Raw genomic sequence first — 23,101 nt, 5'->3', positions numbered from 1 at the left:
AAACAATCTTTTATACCCAGTAATTATGACAATAGTCATACGATGAATTTTGTCAATGATGAGGGAATAGGGCTGTTGGTCACAACTTACTACATAAGTTTTGGTATGGGCCTTAAAAAAAAATCATGGTGTGTTCTAAACTATTGCATATATTTATTTTTATTAATTTCTACCTTAATTAGAAGCTTTAGGAAAGGATTTTTCCTACAAGTAATATAATTTAAGGAAAAGTAGTTAGCAAAAAGTTTATATTTTGCAATGTAATGAACCGACTAGCATAATATTTTAGTATATGAAATACGGAGCAATCGATTAGCTTCATTAAATTTAGTCTCGGTGGATTTTTATGTTTTTGTGCTTTTGGTTGACGCTTTTCAGAAAGTACCCATATACATACGTTCAAAGATGTTCATGTACAAATACGATATTGATAGTGACAGAATGTGCATGTGAAATGTATGAATAAAATTTGTGTAAGCAAGCATATACTTGAGCACCGCAAAGTAGGCATTGTTATGGAAAGCGAGCACAGCCGCTCGTTAGTGAAATTAATGTGCCAATGCATAAAAGTGGTGTTTGTGAAAATATTTACTCGAGTGCGCGAAGAAAAGATGTGCACTGCTTTCTTGTCTTGTGTTGGCATCGTGTTTATTTTTTAGTAAACTTTAAAGCGCCGCAAAGTATGCTATAAATCAGCGTCACTTTACTGTCGCTTGCCAATAAATTTCCATAAAACCAGCAAAACGATATGTAATTTAAATTATTTTGTCTGTAATTCGGACAACAATTTTTTTCAGCCTACATGAATTATTTATATATTTTTTTTCTTGGCTACCGATAATAAATTATACTAAGCAGGCTTGCGTATTTTGCATAATTTTAGGCGCACCCATGCCACAGCTATACGAACGAACTTACCACGTGCATTGAAATTCATATCTTTGTGGTTTGTGTTGTGTGGCTGGCAGCACAGCTGGCCCTTTTCAGAATGCTTTGTGTTGCGAAATTGAATTTTTCCGATTTGTGGTGTTCAAAAATTAATGCGGCGGAATTCCTTGTGTACGTCATTGCGTATGCAGGCGGCATGTGTGTGTATGTGTGCAGGTAGTACATAGTTCTTCAAATTTTATTGAGCAGACATTTATTGTATTGGCTTTCGTGCGTACAAAGCATGGCTGAGCTAAAAGTTTGCGGGACGTGAAAATATTGAAAAACGCAAACAAGGCACAACAAGAGTGTGTGCGTAACAGCACGCAAAAGAGAAACGCAGATACTAACGAAGAACATGGCTTGAAATTCAATGCTAAATGAAATTATGCACCCCACTAATGACCAGCAAAGAAAATGCAAAACTATAAAAGTCGGCGATATTTTGGCATATTTTAAAATTCAGAGCACAAACGAGGTGGCATATTAAAAATGTTCTACAAATTTTGGAATCTGAAAAAACTAAAAAATTAGTTTTCATTTGCTGAGGAGAAAGGATATTAAATACTAAATTTCAGTTCTGCTGTTCACCGTTTTCACAAAAAAAAAAAAAAAAATTATTTGTGCAGCCCACAATTTTCCCAAGCACTTACCTGGAATCCTGACCATCACCACTGGTCTCCTGCACACGCATTGCGTAGAGTTCTTGCGAGAAAAGCTGCACACATAGAAAGAAGTAAGAAATAATTTGAAAATAATGGAATTAGTAGAAAAATAAATTACATACAAAACAATGGCATAGGCGGCGGCGGACGCACGCCCCCGCGCACAGCTTAATGGTGCAGTGTCCAATGAAACTCACATTCATTAAATAAGGAAATGAGCGAATCGTAATGTTTGATTGAGCATGAAAAACGATTGCTACCAAGTTCCACTTTGTAGCCTCATCAGCCACAGACGACACGCTTGCTTGCTTGGTTACGCATACGCCCTGTGGTACGTTTGGGTCTACGTACGTACATATGTATGTAGGTATGTACACAAGAGCGCAAGGAAAGTTAATTTCGGATAAGCCAAGCAAATGATAGATAGATAAAGTAAATAGCAAATAGACAGAGTCTATTATAAGCAAATCAAATTAAGGCGTTTTGCTACTTGTGCCTTTTTATATGCTCTTTCCTTTATTGGCCTTTATTTCGTGTGCATTCCGGCCATCACATATACGGTTTTTAATAAAGTTTTTTTTTTTTTTTTAATATTTGCTTTCCTCATTTAACTTTCCCATTACGCCGCTTGGTATGACCATAAACCGTGAAATGATTATAGAGCCATATAAGTAGCTTAATATATTTATTACCATATTTCCCGTTGTCAACTCTCCTGTGCGCTACATACCTCTCCATTCTCTGGTGGATCGCCATTTCCGAATGTTGATGCTACCACAATTAGTAAAGCCTCGTGCTCAATTGATGATATGTCGTAGTCTGACATGCAGTAGATCTGAAATGAAGCGGGTATGTTAGCTGATGATAGGTATTTCAGTAAGAAGAAGTCTTTAATACAACAACTGTGAATTAACAGAGCCGTACTGCCTGCCCTGCCCCGTACACATATATCGTTGGCGTGAATTTCAACTGGCAGTGGAATTCCGACAATGACTACGCTAAACTTACGTCACCAAAATTCTGTGAATAAAAATCAGTGTGGCCTAAAGGTATACAACATGGAAAATTAACAGATGCAATGTGCATGGGGGGGCATGTAACTAGATGTTGCATATTGTTAGGCGTGCCTGGTTTTTTTTTGGAGATTATTGGCAATCAAATAAGCCATAGCGAATGTTGAAATCCGGGTGCAGCCTTATTAAGGACAATTTTAAATTTCATAGGAGAAACGATGCGGTTTGAGCGTTAAAATATAGCTCGAATGGCTGACAGTGCTCGAAAAGCTAGCTCTTTGGACGACGAGATGTGGACTAAAGAAATGCTAGAGAAATCCACGACTAGGTAAAAACCCGGTATGGTACAAAGGGGCCCCAATAAAGGCTCTTGAAATTGTGCTTAATCTCATTATGTGCACCCTTTTTTGGTAAACAATAGGCAAGTTGCCATACAGTCATAAAAAGGGCACTGGCAAACTGGAGAGGTAAAAAATTAGGTCTCCTGAAAATACTAGACATGTAACGTGCTAAAAAGAAGTCTTAAATCTACACGGCACCAAGTGTCGATTTGGAAAATAGATTTACCGCACAATTTCCTTCGTAGAGCGAATGAGGAGTAGCCACGAAAATAAATGGTGTATAATCGCAGAAACTTTCACTCTAATTTTTACTTTCGACTGCAGTGAGCTTCAAGCTTTTTAACCTGCAACAATCATCAGCCTCATACTGCTATTGAATCTTTAGAATTATTCTAGACTACCTCTAAAAAGTCGCAATAGTTAGTCCGGTTCCAGGCCACAGCGATATACCAGGTAAACGTGAGATAGATGAGTAGGCCAGAGCTGACACGTCCCTTACGCCACAAATACTTCCCATAAAGCGCTTTTACCGCTTTACAGTTGCTCAAGCGCCTCCATTGTCATCTAACGCCATCAATTCAGAATTGCCAGTGGAATCATTACTGGTCCCTGCTCAAATATTAGATAGTTATGATAGTACAAAAGTTTAAAAAAAGCTCCCTCATCCACCACTCGTGGTGTAAAGCTGTTTTAATAAAAAAAATCACTTGTATATCATTTTGCTCGAATGAACAAAAGACTGGTGTGCCTTTCGAGACATTCCAGCTCGATACCTCGGTCAGCGAATTTTTTACAATAATTTTTTCTTTTTTTAATTTAATTTAAATTTTATTATTAAATTTCATTGTCTTAAAAAAATATATTTTTTTATTATCGTTAAATTTTGGGAAACGTATTTTATTCACTTTAATTTTAAGGATATTATTTAATTTATTGGCGTTTTTAATCCAATTTGTAGATTTTGTATTAAAAATAAAAAAATGTTACAGAATTTCATTAAGTTTTTAAGTATATACTAGTTTTTTCTTTCCTGGTAAAATTTTTTTCTTTTTCTTATTAAATTTTCTTTTAATTTTTAGATTTTTTTAATTTAGAAAGAAAATAATTTTTTTTATTTAATTAAAAAAAAACGTATTGCAAAAAGGTCCCTTCGCCTCGTTAACAGATCTTTCAATCAGTCTTTCGAAAGGCAGTAAAAAGCTTTCTAGATAGTTGCAAGAATTGACAGACTGTGGTGAGTGGAAATACACTTGCCGGAATTGTCCTGTAAGTTAGAGTATTCTTGCTTTAATAGCTTCCAAAATATGGTAATCTAAAAATATGGATGGATTTTGATTATATTAAAACTTTTTACTAATCTTACTTATCAAATTTAAAACTTCTAGCTGAATTTTTAATTTGTTTATGGACAGGTTTTTTAGCTTTTCAGACCAGCGTGCGGCGGTTCTTACCTATCCCTTCACTACATACATACATATTTACTCTCAAACCTTTGGCAGATGTCACTCACTCACCTGTGCATTGAATGCATGTCCCAATAGCTCGCACAACTGCTTTGCATACTGTTCGGATTTGCCCGTTTCGGTTGCATATAAAACAGTTGCCTTGATGCGTTTTGACAATGCGCGTCCAAATAATTTCGATGTAAATTTCACAGCCCTGCAAATAAAGTGAAAAAAACGCAAACGCATTTCAAATGAAAGTGCATCGTAAGGGTGTTAAAATTTAATTTTTTTTTATTCATAAACAAATACTAGTTAAATAATGTATTTATTTATAAAAATATATGCGCGCATGCATATTCCAAAGTATACGAAATTTTTGCTGTGTTATTTGGAATTGTGACTAAAGTTGCTTCATATTGAAAAAAAATTATATTCCTATAAAAAAAAACACAAAAGCAGCCTAATCAAGAGTTTAGTGTTCGCATGAAATCGTTCAGTTTTGGCTTAGGTGTATTCACTGGGGGCGGTTGAAAAGAAAACGGGCGAATTTCTTTTGGGCGAAACAAACAATAAGACTGAATATATGTATTTCTTTTCATTATGAAGCTACTCGGTTTGTCGAGAAATTTTCGAAAATTATTAAGTAATTAAAAACTTGATCCGCTCTTCAGTTTTCATAAAATTTACAATCCATGATTATTTAATACAAAACAATAAAAAAATATACATATTTAAAAAAGCCATTCCAGCTTCTACTCGTAAGTACATTTGTGCATACTGACATGTCCTCTTTTCTAGAGCTCGTGGCCTATTTGATTTGCATTCAGTTACTGATTGATTATCGTATTTACACGCATATCAAAACAATCATTTAGGTAAATGCTTCATTGCCGAATGTTGCAGAAGTTGATCGGGCGATACTAATTTGTCCGTTGTTTACTCACTTTGGCATTTCTTTAATTGTTATGATGTCTGCGTTGTTTTCCAAAATATTTCAATTTCGAGAGTTTTTGTTGCTTGCAACATTTGCTTAAGGCTATTAGGGACTTCAAATGGGTCATTCGAGAAGTACAAATACGAAAATGGAATGTTGCTTTACAATACGTTTAATTCGCTTAAAACTTTGCCGTTTTCATCCTAGGCTACGAATAAGTAGTAGCGCAACTAAAGGACTTCAAGCACGTACTCATTTTTTTTGTTTCTATGTAACTTTTGTAAAGTAGTTTAGCGAAAATCTGCACTTTAAGCCTTAAACATTGCAGTTAAATGCCAATAACAATAAAATCAACAAAAACAACAATGCAATAACAGCAAAAGCAATTGAGGTAATAGCGCAAGCAAACAAAAGTCTGGGAGTCAGCTAGGCAATAGCAACAACAGCAGCAATGAAAGTAACTCAAGCAAATTGGCCCTGCAGCTATGGCTTGCAAAAATTTCAAACTTGTTCTTTGTTTATATTATGTAAAGTTTTCAAGTATGCACATATGTTTCTATGTGTGTGTTTGTATTTTGATATTGAATTTATTTCCTTCCATGTGAAAGTTTGTGCGCTGCTGTATGTCGAAACATCAATAAAAGCACAGCAGATTCAAAGGAGTACAAACAGGCAGCAACTCCTAAAAGTGCGCCTCCCCGCTCGAGCTTAAATATTCCACTCCTACTTTGACTACTCCGGCGAGTTGGCGGCAGCACGGCAACACTACAAAATTTTAGTCTATGGCGGAAGGAGGAAATAGGAGAGTCAGATTTGGTACAACCCTAATTTTTGAGCAAAATTAATTTTCGAAACATTTTTCCGCTGCTGACAGAAATTTACAGGAAACTACCCAGCCAGCAGAAAAACGTACCTTTTGCCGACAGTGCAATTTTCGTATCCGGAAACATGCAGAAAACGATTTCCATTTTTATTCATTTTTCGTATCCGAAAGATATCATCATGTTATTTCAAAATAATTTTTAAAATATTTGTTCAAACTGAGCATTTGAAAAGTAGCTGAGTGTGTAGAGGAGCGTGCTACTATTTTGTTAGCTTTCAGAAGGTCCTAGGTTCGAATGCCGTCAGAGGCAGCACATTAATTGCTGAATTATAAAATTATTTTTTGTTTAGTTTCCTGTAACTATCAAAAAGTGTTTGTGAATTTCATAATAAAATCGTTTTCAATGAAATATTGAATCAGACAAATTTCAGGAAAACAGCCGAAAGTGCATCCGTTTCACAAACACTTAGTGGGAGAAAGGATCTGAAAAACGAGCGACCGAAAACGGATGAAATATTTATCAGGATTTTATAAGAAATTTTTCCCATTTTCGGATACGTTTCTGGTTATTTTGCTTGTTGGGTAAAGATTTCCATATTTCATTTTCCTATCCATAGAGATACCTCGGTGTAATTTCAAATTTTGATATAATTATTTTTGTATTGCTTGATAATTTACGAATTTGTTTGAAATCGCTTTGTAAATGTAAACACTGAGTGAATTAACGAGGTGTCATAACAATCATCTCGTTATTTGTGGTTGCTGTGAATCACTTTATTTAAGGCAATACTAGCAAATGCCTGGCCTGCTGGCCTGCTGCGCATTAAAAGGGTTTGTTGTGTTCTTACACTCTCCCAAAACTGTTATGGTCTCATTCATACAAAATAGATTTAAAGAGCTTGCTGAAACAAATTTTCGATTTGTGAAGCATTTTTTATTCTTTATGAATATGGGTTATATGGGAAGAAAATCGGTACATAGTTTCGATACTTTCGCTGGTCCAATATGTCATTTTGTGAGCAAATTTTTATGTGAATTTGTCCAAAAATAAAGTTGTGTTCCATTCTGAATTGACCATCCGATCGAGAAACCCTTAGTACGAAGCAACGGGGAATGTATCGGAACCTGTTCGGTACTACGATGATGCATCCGTATTGGACAACAATGTTCGAGAAGCCAAGGACTAGAAAGTTCTATCCGCAAATCAGAAAATTTCAACGTCTTCAGAACCTACGACTTAACAGGAAGCTGTTAAGTAATTATGGACACGGTTAAGGACAAGCAGCTCAAACAAATTAAACTTTGTCGCTCTTACAATGTAGTAAATTTCCGTAGAATACTTTACGCTACCACAGGCCAATATACTCTTCACTTGGTACATGGACTGGAACATAGCGACATACCAGGCAATGAGATGGCGAGCGAGCTTGTAAGGAGAAGCACTTCGATTCAACTTTCGCCATCTTGGAAGATTTTGGAAATGCCTCTCGCTGCCAGAAAGGTCCAAAGAATACTCCTTCTCTGAAAACTGTGCAATGTGGAATTATTTCGACACCTGCAACGCAATAATAATTCATGTGGCCAGAATGCACCTAGAAAAGGTGTCGGTAGTTCCTTACTCTGACCACGGGTCTGTTGACGAGCCACATTATTACCTTATAACGACTTCTGCAGGATCTATAAAAATGAAGAACAGTCTGCAGGCAAGCTGTAATGATGTTGTATGGTACGACAACGGGACCGTTTAAAGGCTTATTCACATAATTTTACTGTTTTATTTTACCGTTCTGGCTGTTCTGGCTCCTTCGCCAAATGCAGAAATTTACCTAAACGATATACTAAAATTCATACGAATTCATAAATTTAAAAAAATGAAGAATGAACTTGAATTTTTTTTCCGCCTTCAAACCGAAGATGGCGAACTTTTGCGCTCGCAGGTATTTCCAGTACCTGTACCTTTTCGCTAGCCCACTGCCACTACTCGCTTACAAAGCATTACACACATTACGCTTGTGCGCTCACATTTGATGCCAAAATATTTGCTGCCAGTACAGCGTGCGTGCTAAATTTGCCAACAATGTCAGCTTGTTGCTGATTGTTATCCATAATGTTGGCCTCATTTTCGTTGCTGTTTAAGTCAGCACTGATTCATTTCATTGCTCTCTCGTTGCTGCTACTGCCGCCGTTGCTCTTTTACACACACTCACGCCCTCTATTCAAATGTATTGTTGTTGTTTTCGCCTTTTGCCTATTGTTGCGAGCTATTATTTCCGCATCCTGCATCCCTGCCACATTATAATGCATTTATGTCTATGAGGATGTGTATGGATGCATGTGTGTGTGTGCTACTGCTGGTGGTGATGCATTTCACTTTTGCCTTCTGTTGCTGTCATTAATGTTGATGAATTTAATTTTTCACATTTTCACTCTGATTTCATTACAAAAATATTACTAAGGGGCGCGCGCGCGCGTGCGTGAACGCTCACGTTCAACAATTACACTTAATTGCTTTTAATGAATATGAATGTTGGTGTGCGTGAATGCAGCCGGGAAGGTGCTTTGTATGAGGTCTCAAACCAAGCCTTCGCCACCTATACTCACACTTCACCTATCGTTTGCATCAAACATTGTTTCACGCGCCTTTACTCGTATCGCTACTCTTTGTTCATTTTTTTTTAATTTTTGTTGCTATCACTTTACTGTTATGATGCCGGAAATGATTATTTAATTACGCAACTCATTCCATTGCTATGCGTTTGCTGGCTGGCAGCAATCGTTTAAGGCAGCGAAATTGCATTTTTCACTTTTACAGCGACAATGAATTGCAATTACCGTTACGAAATTCACACCTTAGCAACGTTTGCAAATGGCTTGACGCATCGCATAAATTCATAATAATATACATAAAGTGTCAATTATATTTACACACACCCACACATACACACATACGCGGTTTGATGAAGCGAGCAGAATGTGAAAAGTATATTACAATTAACTCAACGAAGCCCTCCATTTTTTATTAATTTTTAAAACTTGCTCAAAACTTATTTCAAAAATTCTATGTGGATACATACATAATAGCAGTAATATAGAGATAGCCTACAAGGGGTAGTACTTTTAGTAGTTCGACTCGTTGTTCTCAACGACCTGTTGTGGGTCCATTTTGGCTGCCAAAAAGATGGGCGAGTGATCTGCACAAAGAGCACAGGGCGTATTGGGACAAGTTGTTTCGGCCAGAGGTAGATTGGAGGCGACCAAAGTAGCTCTTAAGACCAACCAACAGCTACATATATGGAAGACGATAGGTTGGAATCACCTCAGCATCGACTTTAAGCTGTCCAGTTTAGGCGGACTTAAGATTTAAACAAAGTTCTATTTCACTTTAAGTGCCGGTTCCTCAACGTCTGATTAACACTAACTGCAGGTTAAACATCGTCATCGACTTCGCAAACTAACAGGGAGTCGATAGAAAAACCGGCCCTTAATGTGGTTTTGGGAAATATATATTAGACCGTGCTGATCGATAATAGAAGTCAGGGTAAGATAGCTTCGGCTGAAACATATCGAGACAAAGTGAATATGAGTCTTCGTAAAAAAAATACAAGAACTGCAAAAAAACTTAATTAGTTTATGTGTGCATTGATCAACAGAAAAAATTTTTTCATCCATTGGTGTATTAGCCTACTATATATTTATGTATGCATGAATACTTTTTGCTAGCTCGGGGCCTAGGTAACCGTAATTTTTTTTCGAGGGTTTTGTTGGATTTATTGATTTAATTATCAGAAAAGGAAGTATAACACTGTTCGGCAGTCAGCTGGAGAATTTAAGTTGGTGGTTGCAGAGCAGCATTTAAAATATTAAAATTGATTTAAATGCAAAAGGCCTGTCTGGGAATTTTCGGCTACAAAGAATCTGAATTTGCAATTTATTTTCACCAAAACCGACCGCTGGGTGTGCCTTGGGTAAAAAAAATTTTGTTTAGAAACATTGTTGAGAAACATTGTTGGAACTTTTTCTTCATGTTTATTGCATCTAAGCGCACCCTGGCGACCGTTTTTGGTAACAATAAATTGCAAGTTCAGATTCGAACACGCGTCTGGTTCAGCACCGTTCATCTTAACACAAAGTGTTAGTATAAGTATGTGTTTTATACTTAATTCCACAATAAAAATAAATTGTTGTTTTTAATTTGCATGAAGATCCAAGAGATCCAAGAAACCAAAATCATGGGAAATCCTTCTGGATTTCGAAAGACTTCGCGAAATTTCAGAGTTCAGTTCAATGGGAATGTAGTAGTAAATGAAAACCGAAATGACGATTCAGAGGCTAAATGCACAAACAGAAATCAAATTCGCTCCTCTGTTGCTGCTACCTGTTCAGTATGCTTTGGGTATTCCAAACAATCGAATCATGTACCAAGGAGCCTTAAGGCTTAAACGATACTTATGATTCATAAGCTATGAAAAAATGATTTAAAAAAGATCGAGGCAAGTCATAGCGCGAAATTCACCGAAAACGCGTCAGTTCTTCATTCTTTGGCAGCCTTGTCACCAGCACTTATAAAAGTGAGCCTTTTTGGAAGCTCACAAAACTCCCAACTACTCAAGTGCTTAAGTACAACCCTGAGTGAGTAATGCCATTTCAATTTAAAAACATGTAGAGTATGTGTATGTAGTTATTAAATTGCTTCCAAATAATAAATTGAATAAAATCACACGTCAGAACGCGCTGTTGCATATTAAACATCCGCATACCTCTTAAATTTCATCAACATCCCATGGCGCTGAAATTCTGAGGCGAACAGAAAAATTTGCTTAAGTCGACATAAGCAACATTTGAAAATTTCAAGTTGATTAAGTTAGAACTCAAAATTATTGCTAGCAAATGATAAAGTGCTTGCAAAAATATCAATATTATTGATATGAATTTACACAAATCAAAACCAATATATATAAAATATACTTTTCACTCTAACAGCTCGCTGGTTTTACAACCAAATCACACTTAAGCGATTCTTTCTTGCCATCACAGAATTTACATACATACATATGTACATGCGTAGATATGTACATATATCTTTATGATAAGTAATACAATTGCCAACTGTCTCACAATGACACATTTTAAAACAGTCAATATTTTTTATTGTCAATTTAATCCGATAAGCTGCATGTGACTTCCGCATTAAAAGGATTCCCAGTACCGGCGCGGCGGCAGCAAACAAAAATAATTCAAAACAAATAAAATTTGTTGACTGAGCAAATGTCTTACTCCTTGCCGCAACAAGCATAAGGACATGTGTATATATGTATGTGTATATTTATGTATGTATGCATATGTAAATCGCTTACAATAAAGAGCGTATGCATGTGTGTACCCTGCAGGAAATGTATCTAACTTTAAGCTAACTATAAGTTGGTTAGGAAGGAGCTAAAAGTCACTTATTATCTGTATATTTTCTTTGACGAAAGCTAACTATATTTCTATGGCGATGGTCGCGAATTGGCCTCTGCATTTGATGCAACCAACTTGTAACTAAAATATCAATAGGAAAAACTAAATATTTTCTTTATTTATTTATTTTATTTATTTAATTACATTTCAGATTTGTTTACAGATTCTGCTGTAGGTGGTCCCATATTCGAACTCCGTCAGACATAACTTCAAAATTACAATATGAAATTTCGATCTTCCTTTTATTTGGCCTCAATTCGAAAAAGTATTTGCGAAGTGCAGGATATTTAAATAGAATCGCGTTTAAAGAGAACAATCTCCTGCACTACTTGTCAACTAGTTTCAAGTGAGCTTTTTGTAGCTAACTACAAATTATATATTTTATAGAAATCCTGCAAAAAAAGCTAATTTTTTTCTGCAGTGCATGTATAGACATGCGTGCATGTAAATTAAATACTTATATACGCATAATAACAAAGTTAAAGGATAATCCAACTGGAAGTCTATATGCCATTCAACCAAATGTGAGGGCATGATTTACAAAAAAAAGAACATTACCCCTACTTTTTCTTATGTATGCATCTGTGTGTGGGTGTGTGGAAGTGTTTTGTGCTAGTTTGTGTTGTGAGCAACGAACACAACCACCAATTACTAGTGGCAACCAACCCACAGCAAACAAGTAGGCGGTTTTTTGCTATCGCTCGATTTTGCATGCACATACATGTATGTGTATATATCGCCGCTTTCTTCAAAAGTGTATCAACTCAAAATTTACTATTTATCAGAAAGCCTCAAAAAATACTTCTTTATGTAATCTTATTTATTTGAGGAAGGTGGGCTTGATGGCTATCCTTATCAAAAATTCACAAGAAAATATGTATAGTTTCTAATTTTACTGTAAGGTTAGCTTTTTTAACGCATAATATTAAAAACCTTAAATTTTGAGTTAACGCGGATTCGAAGAACTTGCGAATATGTACGCCGATACGCACTTATGTCGTAATAGTCGTCAATCTCGCTTTCATTGCTGTCATTTCCTAGCATTTATAGTTTTACAAATAGGAGCAGCTTGCTGCTACACACACGCTTTTGCTAAACTCTTCATATAAGTATGTACATACATATGTCTGTAGTACATTTATCAACTCACTTACCTGGCAATTTGTTTGAAATTGAATTTACGTCTTGGTTTCTTGCTCTTGCCCTCGCCACGCCCCTTCTTCCACACATGCGTACGCCAAGCCGGATCTTGATACTCAAACGATGGCTTCAAATAATACAAAGCCATTTCCTGATGGAAAACAGGCGTTATCGAGCCAGACATCGGCGGCACAATCCATATCCAATCGGCTGGACAGCCATTGCTGCAAAGAAATGCAAATATATGCGATTGTATTAGTGCAAATATGTATGTATAGCAAAGCAAAGAAAGCAACTTGAAAATATCTACAAAAACAAAAGAAAAATTGCTGCATTAAGCTCAATGAGATTCAATGTAATTCTATTGGGGAATTGAGGTATGCACGGAAGTGGAAACTGCAATTAAGATGTGTGTGTACCATTTGTGTGGAAAAGTGCATGTATGTATGTATATGCTATGTAAAAGAAAAGTATGAAAACTGCCGGTTTTGTTTAGAAGTCCTTTCGTGATGGCGGGTTGGGTATTTTATTGAAATAAAACAAGAAATGGAAATCTGCGGTGATCGTAATCAAGGCAATCGAATGCCTGAACAATTACAACTACACAAGTTTCCTGTAAACTTTGAATAAAACTGAAAAATGGAAAAAAACACTAAGATTTCAAAAGCTCTATTGTGCACTAAAAAACGCAAAAAAGTCAATAAAAAATAGCACACAAAAATTGACAAAAAAACGCTATTTATTTCAGAAAACCCAAAAATGATTTTTTTTTTATCCTTAAATATTACTAGAGTGGCTCAATTTTAGTTTCCTACATCTACTTTGCTCTCTGCATTTTTTATAAGCTTTCCGATAACAATATAGATTTTAGTTAAAAAAAAATTTTTTTATTTCTATGAATATTTTTGCGTTGCCAAAGCTTCAATTTGAATTTTTTTAGACGAAAGCTTGACTTTGCAATAATTGGCGGTTGTACAGAAAGTGCGGCATTTTCAGCGCGCTGTAGAATAAACTTTTCTTAATATTTCGTTTAGGTTCATGGAAGAAGGGCATTATCTTTCACAGGGCATGGGGCGGCATTTGAAATAAATCCAGTCCTGGCGACAAGCCGGGTTTCATTAGTATTTTCTGAAATACAGCCATTCAAGGGTACAACCGCAGCTGGATTTTCAAAAGTCTTTATCCTTATGAACAGTATTGCCAGAAATAAATATCCCTTTAGGGCTAGAACCTCCAGAAAAAATGGCTAAATAAAAAATTTTAGAGCTAAGAAAAGGGCTAGTTTCATTATTCATCGATTTAAAATTTTTTTTTAATTAATTTTATATCGAATTTCCAAAATTTTATTTGTTTAGGTACATATACACATACAGTTCTCATTCTAAACAAACATTCGAAGCATAAAACTCGTAAAAAGAAAACATAGAAAATAGATACATTTCGAGTCCACGAAGAAAGGACTTCGCTGAAAAATGTTCTTTTATACTTATTTAGATGCGCTATACATGAAAGAAGCGTCGTCGAAATATGAAAAAACTCCAGTGAAGCGAATGCAACCTTTCGAAAGATATATTTATCCTGATTGTATTAACATATTTTCTATCAATTCGCGTAATACTTCTTGAGTTTCAGGCCTTTTAATTCGAAAGATGAGGAAATTTTCAAGCTTTTTGGAAAATTGTTTATTTTTATTCATTCCTTTCAGGTGATAAACTTAAAGACAAAAACAAGACAATTTTATAAGAAATATGTAAAGCATAAGAGCGGACATAAAATGTTAAACTCTTGACAAATTTAATAAAAGCGGTCAATTTCATTTTTTGCTACAATCACTCCTTCAGTTGAAAATGTGTTTTTCCCCATAAACCATAGCAATTTTTACATTTAATAAAATAACAATAACTTGTCAAAAACGTATTAAAATATTTTTCTGCCATATTTTGATGAAATAAATAATCGTAGTAGTCAACTAAATTCGTACATCGCATTTGTGCATCGTTTTTTTACAAAGTTTCATATTCGACTGCCTTGAAATCAGAAAAAGTATTCGTACGAATAGAATTTAACCACCCTAAGCTACAGAGAATTCTATTAGAAAAATTGTATGCCTACTAACGCAGCTATTGGATGTATGCTCGATTTTATAGACCTAGTTTTATAGAAAGTGCATAATTTAAAATTGTCTTACACATGGACTTTTTCAGACAAATTTTATACAAATTTTTGTAAATTTCAATGTTTTTTTTTAGTTTTATTAAAAAACAGCGTTCAACATTCTTTTGTGCATTCATTACACTCGCATGCAGTATCGAAAATTCCGTTTGAACGTGACGTGCCACGCCCCCTTCTCCAATAATGCAAATTTTTTTTCTTGACTTAATATATCTCCATACCAAGTTCCAGTCATCTACCGTTAATACTTCCAGAGATATGCAGTACGAAAAACTCCATTTGTATGGGAGGAGCCACGCCCAGATTACAAAGCTTCATGATGATCGGTTGAGTTGTTAAAGCGTGATAGCATAACCAACAAACAAACTCACTTTCGAATTTACATATCGAGCCCTAACCGCCAAAATAACGTAAGCGACATTTTTTTCAAAATTTTCTTTTTGATGCAGAAATGTATCTAGACGCTCTAGGAATATTTCTGCATCAAAAAGAAAATTTTGAAAAAAATGTCGCTTACGTTATTTTGGCGGTTAGGGCTCGATATAGTATTATTAGTAAGGATAAACTCAATATTAATGCAATGAGTTGCAGCAGAAAAACTTTTCATTGCTAAACTTCCCTTACCGAATAAACCTTTGAACAACAAAAAAATTTTTTGCGAATTTTCAATGACAATCGCGGCTTTTTATGAGTAATTAATATTCATATCGGCAAACAACTCGTAAAGAAGATCAGTCAGTGTTTCTTTTCTTCTTCATTTTTTTTTGCATTCCGCCTATTGTTCCGTCAACGCATTTGAGCTGTTGATAAGCCTTATCAACTTGTTTTTAAATTGTATACAAAAACAAGCACATGATCACCAAATATGGCAAGTACTTAGTAGAAAAACATTTTTTTGTTTATATTTTTTATTTTTTTTTGTTAAATTTATGGTCGACTTGTCACGTCGCATCGCACAAAAGTCAAAAGTGACAATTTAGCTGGACAAAAATCGAAAATTGCGGTGATATTTAATATCTATAAAAATACCTTTGAACGTTCCTTAATGTTTGACTAACTAACTGATAGTATTTTATAACTAATGCTGTTTGCATGTAACTTTTTAAAATTATTTTTATATTAAAGAAGGACTTTTGCGAGTAAGTTTTTATATTTTCAATAGTTTACGTATAACAGTTTTTAAATTGTAGTTATTTGAAAAAGTTCTATAAAATTAACTAGAAAATAATTATTCCATAAATGATAAAAAAAAGTACAAAAGTAAAAGTATTTTTGATTTGATTAGAAAGTCCTCTCAAAAATTAAGCTGTCCCGTTGAAGCACTTTATGAGTACTTTTATTTTGTTTACAGCTACAAAATAATCTATTAGCTTCAGCTGATTGACAGATAAAAAATTCTAACAAGTAATTTTTAGCAAAAAAAAAACGGACTTAAAAAAAATATAAATATGTATATGATCGGATCTAAACCAGATTAGTATGGGACCATCTCTGATGCAAAAAGAATTATCGAAATCGGTTGACGTGGTCCAAATTTATGCGGTAACATACATCAAAAAATAAAATAAAATAAAATCAAAAAATATATATTTCGACGAACTGATAACCTCCTCCTTTTTTGGAAGTCGGTTAAAAAGCGAGGAATCTCCAAATTTTTAATTTGCTACGAAACCTCCATGTTGTCCAAGTACAATATTTATCTGTTACTATTATATATTTCATGTAAATATCAAAATGTAAACATCATGTTTCAGATCAAAGTGGATAAAACCGTTTTTCGCAGGGGTCAGTAAATTTATATTTTTATTAATGCCGTTATTTTTGCATAAATAGTTTTAAACCATTATATAATTCTAGTTTCCCACACCCCAAATTAATTTTGTTAGTTAATTATTTTTGTCCAGCTAAATCGTCACTTTTGCCTTGTTTGTGTCGCTTAACAGTCAAGAGGAGCATTATTAAAAGCCATAAAATAAGTCATTGTGTTTTCCAAACAAGGAGGCAATTTTTTGCAAAAGAGAATCAACACAGAAGAGCGTCTAAAAATAAACTGATAATTATGACATTTTACTATCGTTTAGTTGCGGATCAAACTACTCGAACAAAGAGAGTGCCAGTGTCACTTATTGGTTCAATGATTTTGCCGTTTGCGGTTTCTTAGGTTGAAAAGATAATCTCGTTGAAATAATGTAGACAACACTTTTTATTTAAATAGTTGATGGTTTTAAAGTAAAAATATCTTTCGCTTTGACAAGGCATTCAGGTCTCTTCTCACTTTACTGCGTGCAATTAATTGAATCAACATTTCACACTCCATTCATAAAATAGCTAAATCATTAAATAAGTCAAATACAAAACACCTTAGAATTTGTTAAAAAAGAGCATACTCATTAAATTTATTAAGCGCTGATTAAAAATTGTATTTTAATACGAATATAATAGATATTTTATTTTATTGCACCAAAATCCAACTAATTCCACGCAATTATAATCGCATCGTTAAAAAACCAAAGCTCATTGCTTGCTTTAAGATTTTGAAAGCTCGTGTTGAACTATGGAACTCTTTTAGACTTATCTCATAAATAATGACAACAAATTGTATACCGATTTGTTTACTTTCTTCAAAACGTCGACACTTAATACACATGTCTAAAGAGTGGTACCATAATCGCTGAATGACGACCTAAATAATTACTGAAATTTACGTAGCAACCAATTAGTTTGAGAACAGCTTCACTGGAGAAGCTGGAAAGTAAATATGTGCTACTCTTCGCCAGGTTACAGTTTCGGCGCACCCTGTATGCTCTTATGCAGGGGTACTTAATCTTAGTCAGATAGCTTTTACTAGCTTTTACTTGCTATAACTGCTGAAAATACAGAACTCATCTTATTCACCGTACCCCCTGGAAGGACCAGCTTTTCTCAATACAGCTCTCTGACAGAGTCAAGTATTGCAAGCGAGGCGACCTTGTTGAAAAGAGCGAGGCTTTCCGGACCATGCCCACCCTAATGTTATAGCTATGATTAGAGTCGTACCCGTAGAAGAGCACTTCGTACTTGAAGAATGCCAGAGTAACAGCATTTGAAACAGAGGTCAAGTAAACATATTCAGGGTTGAACGGTAGAATTGAAGGAGCTGTGTTCTCGTTTATCTCTAGTGTAGGTCTCCAGATATCTGCAGCGTGTTTTAATCAGAAGAAGTCGCTATGAAGGGGCAGCCGATTGGCAACTTGCCAATGGAGCACCGATTAGAAGAGTTAACATCGCGGATTACTTTGACGTTTGGTTGATTAAAATTTCTTTAACTCTGTTTGACGTGGTAAAAATATAGGCAAAAAAACTAAGTTATTTTAAAGACAAAATTCTTAAACAGCGCTCTTTCTTTTCATAGCTCACAAAAGAGGAAACCAAAATTGATTACACTTGAATTGATTGTAGTGAAGAGGAAAATGGAAGCTTTATTCCTTAGTGCAGAATTTTTTCTCTGTAAAATACACTACTCAAATAAATTAAGGAAGGTTTGAAAAAAAAACAGAAATTAGGGCTAAATATAGAGGCTATCTTATCATATGGCCGGCCTGACTGAAACATTTTTTCAAGCCCGTGGACCAAAAAAAAAACAAATTTACAGAATTACTTTTTCCCATTATCTGTCAGAGCTACATGCGAACCGCAGCTCCTCGAAAGTTTTGGACAACTTTAAGGGCTGGTTTCACCAACTAAACTTAACTTAGTTTAGCCATTTGTTTGGACTTAGTCAAGAATAAGCTGATTAAAACGTAGGCTAATTTTTGGCTTAGCCAAGACGGTGAAAATGAATAAGTCCAAAAAATGGCTAAACTAAGTTAAGTTGAGTTGAAGAAACTAGCCCTAAAGCTTCAAAAGCGTTTTTAAAGTCTCAGTGCGACCATTCTCCACCGAAATAAAGCCTGGCAAAAATAATCGTAAAATTCTTCTGGATTCTTTTTCTCCTTTAATTTTTTTTTGTGTACTGTATTTATCTGCCTACCTTGGTAGGTAAGGCCAAGCAAACATTTTTATTCTTTACTATCGAAGCCAGATAAATTTTCGTGGACCCCCACTTAAAACTCGTGAACCCCCCCTACTTTTTCACGCTAATGTAGACCCCCATCGAGCCTCCCATGGTCTCCTGGGCATTACGCTAGACCACTTTGAGAATCGCCGTCCTATATGAAAACTGATCGAGAGGAACGCAAAACAGAGATAATTCATTCGCGTTCAGTGACCTTGCATTTGTGGCACATGTATGTAAATTTGTAAATTTTTGTTAAAATTTATTCACATTTGTACTCGCGTTTTTTCAAAGATGCATATGGTCGATTCCTCAGATATGTAAGCCTGTCCGATTTTTTCTGACACTAATTCTTATCATGTGCAAGCATTGTGTGTTTAATTGTTTAATATTTTGCTCCTTTTTTCACGAACCTAAAAACAGATTTCAATACTACAACAAGGAAAAATATAAAAAAATATAAGCTTACACTGATTTAATTTTGGCTGATAAAGTTCAGAACGATAAAAAATGAATTAGTTTAATAGAACACTTTCCAAGCTAGCGAAAAAATTGTTTAGAACTCCCATTAGGTTGTAATGAAATGTACCGTAAATGTTAAGTGTAACGTAGCCGGAGAAAAACTAAATAAGTTGTTTTTCGGATACTTACATAAGTAACCTTTACAAACGGATATATTTATAACATGTTTTCTTAGTATTGTCGATATCATAATGATGCCATATGACAAAAAAAATTAAAAAAGACTTCGTTGCGCAACTACCTAATAAATATTTAGATGTAACGTGACCAGTGTTTTTCTTTTTATTTAAAATCTTTTTGTTGACTTGATAACGATTCTCATTTAATATTAATGCATATTTTAGAGGGTATTCGCGTTAGCAATTGCAATTTGAGCATTCTGCCTCTTAATTTTGATAAATATTCTATTTGAAGAAAGTAATATGTGAAAAATATGCTTTGAAATCTTTTTCTCTTGAGAATTGTATTATATATTTGCCTTGAATTCAATGAATTTTTTTGTAAAACTGATAAGTTATCTGCCGCATTACACGTTACTGTCACTACAATTTTATAGAAGCTGTTACAAGCCTACACCAGACTATGAAGAGGTGATTAATGTATTTAATTTGTTAAAAATTGCTCATGCGGGAACTCTTCCATGGAACTGCGATAAATGCTTTAACATTTTTACCTAAAACTTTTGTTTATGATGACAGACTAGAAGAAAAAATTGATAAGCCAACCTTTTTTTTGTTGTTTAATGGACAATCGGCGGCTTTGGTGTGGTGTAATGGTAAGCATTGCGCGCTTCCACTCCGCAGGGCCTGGGTTCAAGCCCTGGTCAAAGCAACAACGCAAAAAATTTTTGAAAAAAAGTTTTTTCTTTCCGGCATTTCTGCCATGAAAAACAGCTTCTCATAAAAATACAATCGCCGTTCGGAGTCGGCGTAAAACTGTAGGTCCCTCCCCTGACAACATCAAGGCTCACGCCACAAATCGGAGGAGGAGCTCGGCCAAACACTAACACATGCATGTGTAAGCGCCAATCTATTATTATTATTATTATTAATGGACAATTGATTCATATTGTAAACAAAATGCGTTCGAATAAATACAAAAATACAATTTCATAAAGCGACCAATTTTTTCACTTAACAAAGTTTTACATTTTTGAGTCTTTGATGTTCAAGAACAAAAATGTAAACAACCATTTGTCAAATAAGAATCTAAAAATGAGAATGTCTTTCATATCCAATTCACTGTATTACACTGTGTCATGGAACAAACTAAGACAGATGAGTAGAAAATTAAATATTCTTGCGGCTTACTCCTACCTCTAAATTCCAGTATACAGGGCCAGAATTCTTTTTCATGGAACAATACTATTTTTCATTCAATTTTGCTTGTAATCGAGTCTACTCTTGACCAACTCAACAAAACCAGCTGAGGCGCCGCACATTCTCAAGAAAACAACCGAATGGGAAATTTTTCCCAAAAAAAAAAAACAATTAAAAGTCTATGTCTTTTATTTGCGAAAAAGAGTGCTCTTTGTTAATTAGTTGCCACCGCGGGTTATCGTTTTAAGGCCAACAGCAGTCACATGTGCGAATGATAAGAAGTGTAATAAATAATAGCCACTTACAGTGAGAGCACCGAACAATATGAACGTCCAAAAAATGAGCTACAAAAAAATTGTCGAATTCGGGATCATTATCATTTGCAATTAGGTGCTGACATAAAAACGTTGTTAAATAAAAAAAAATAATAATAATTCTGCTGCTCGTATTTCAGTCCAATTTCAACTTTCTCCTCCAGAAATTTTTTTATGGAATATTTTAATTGATTGATAATAAGTGCATATTGAACTTTTTGTATCGCTATAATTTATGCAAAACTTTGAGGAAGGCTAGGAACATTTTACGGTCAATGTCTTATAAATATTGCCTTGGTTTAAAGTACGAAGCCTCTGATGTTATATGCCAACTAGGGCGGGTCGAAAATCTAATTTTTCTCAAATCCCTTGGTAATAGTGAAAATATATTGTATCATGAATTCAACAACAAGCCTGCAAAATATTGGTATTTTAAATACATATATTGTTATTGGGCTTTGTACCAGGATTGTGTTTATTAGGAAAAATGGAAAAAGCAACAAAGTCTAAGCGGTAGAAGTTGTAGTAGCAACTTCGGAGATCACCACATCTCCTCATCAGACTTCTTTTTTATCTAGATTCAGCAGGTATCGAACCCGCGTCATCGATGTGCAAAGCCAGAAGCGTTAACCAATGAGCTATGTACACCCCGTAAGATGTGGTGATCTCCAAAGTAGCTGATATAACTTCTACCGCTTAGAATTCTTTTATCAAATCAAATGTCTTCAAATATTGCAATCGATTTGAATCTTCAAACTAAGCTCGGACCCGATGACAGTGCAATATGAAAGAAAAATTAATCCGGTAGGTGGCGCAGGGGTCGAGATATATGAAAAACCCGTCCTTATGACCTAATTTGTTTCATATTTAGAAAATTTATTATATAAATGGAAAAATACCACCAAAAAGTATTTTGCCATTAGTTGGCAGGCGGATACAATTTTTCTTTTTTTTTCACCACTAATAAAAGCTTTACTTAGATAAATTTCTTTTTAAATTACTGGTTGAAAATTAAAATTTTTATTTATTTTATTTCTGAGTACTGGAAAATTTTCTACTGCAGAAATTTACTTATAGTGATTTAGTTTCTACCAAAAACTATCGCCTACTGATTGCCTCTTTCTCTTTTCGTGTTCCATTCTAAATTAAAGGCAAAGGGTGAGAAAATTTTGTGTTCATTTCTTAAAATGTCACACTCATGTAAGGCAGAAAAAAATACATCATCTGCCCTTTAAAGCTTTGTCAGGGGAGAAAATTGCACTGAAAATCATATGGTTGTTTAAGACGACAATAATATGAATATAATATGAAATGCATGACAAGGACAACAAGGCAAAAATAAGTCCTTTTACAGGGTTGAGTGCAACATCAAACACATCTTTCACCAGGGAAGGACAACATTTTTTGGAAGAAACGAAATCACCGTTAAACAAGTAATTTTTAAGCAAAAAAAAAAAAACAAAACCGACTTCAATTCTCATATAAAAATTTAAGATTACCGTTATTTTCTTCATAATCTTATTATCAGATCCAAACCAAATTAGTATGGGACCATCTCGGAGGTATTATATTTCCTTAAAGAAGTATAGAAATCGGTTAACGTGGTCCAAAGTAAAATAAAAAAATATTCCGACGAATTGATAGGCTCCTTTTTTTGAAGTCGGTTAAAAATAAAAGAAAACTCGAACGAAAATCTTACACCGTTTTTTTATTGTTGTAGCAGCTTATTAAATTTGTGAATCGGCAACATGTTGACTTTGGCACGCACGCTTGCAAATAAAAATTCATTCCGACCAAACTATATCGGAATGCACGCATTTTTTTTTCATAGATAAATGCAGATATGTTTATTACATAAGTTGTTATTAAAAATTTTCGTCCACGAGGCGCATAAATTGCTTAAAAATTCAATTTTTCATAAAAAATTGATTGAAAAGCAAAAAAAAAATTTTTATAACGCAAATAATTTCTTTGTATAGTTTAATGTTTCTTAAAC

General features: G+C 34.5%; 1 protein-coding gene across 1 annotated transcript in view; it reads right to left on the bottom strand.

Moving 5' to 3' along the window:
• LOC118741341 (nitric oxide synthase-like) overlaps positions 1 to 23,101 on the bottom strand; it is a 300,680-nt gene that overhangs the window by 234,685 nt on the left and 42,894 nt on the right. The window contains exons 9-12 of the mRNA XM_036473278.1: positions 12,760 to 12,969; positions 4,461 to 4,605; positions 2,323 to 2,427; positions 1,581 to 1,645 (exon numbers count right to left, since the gene is read on the bottom strand). Of these exons, the coding sequence (XP_036329171.1) occupies positions 1,581 to 1,645; positions 2,323 to 2,427; positions 4,461 to 4,605; positions 12,760 to 12,969 (525 nt within the window). The remainder of the gene's footprint in view (positions 1 to 1,580; positions 1,646 to 2,322; positions 2,428 to 4,460; positions 4,606 to 12,759; positions 12,970 to 23,101) is intronic.

Source organism: Rhagoletis pomonella, unplaced genomic scaffold (genome assembly GCF_013731165.1).
Source record: "Rhagoletis pomonella isolate Grant_MI unplaced genomic scaffold, Rhpom_1.0 Rhpom_scaffold_00006, whole genome shotgun sequence".
Classification (NCBI taxonomy): domain Eukaryota; kingdom Metazoa; phylum Arthropoda; class Insecta; order Diptera; family Tephritidae; genus Rhagoletis; species Rhagoletis pomonella.
This window is presented reverse-complemented; position numbering and strand designations above follow the sequence as displayed.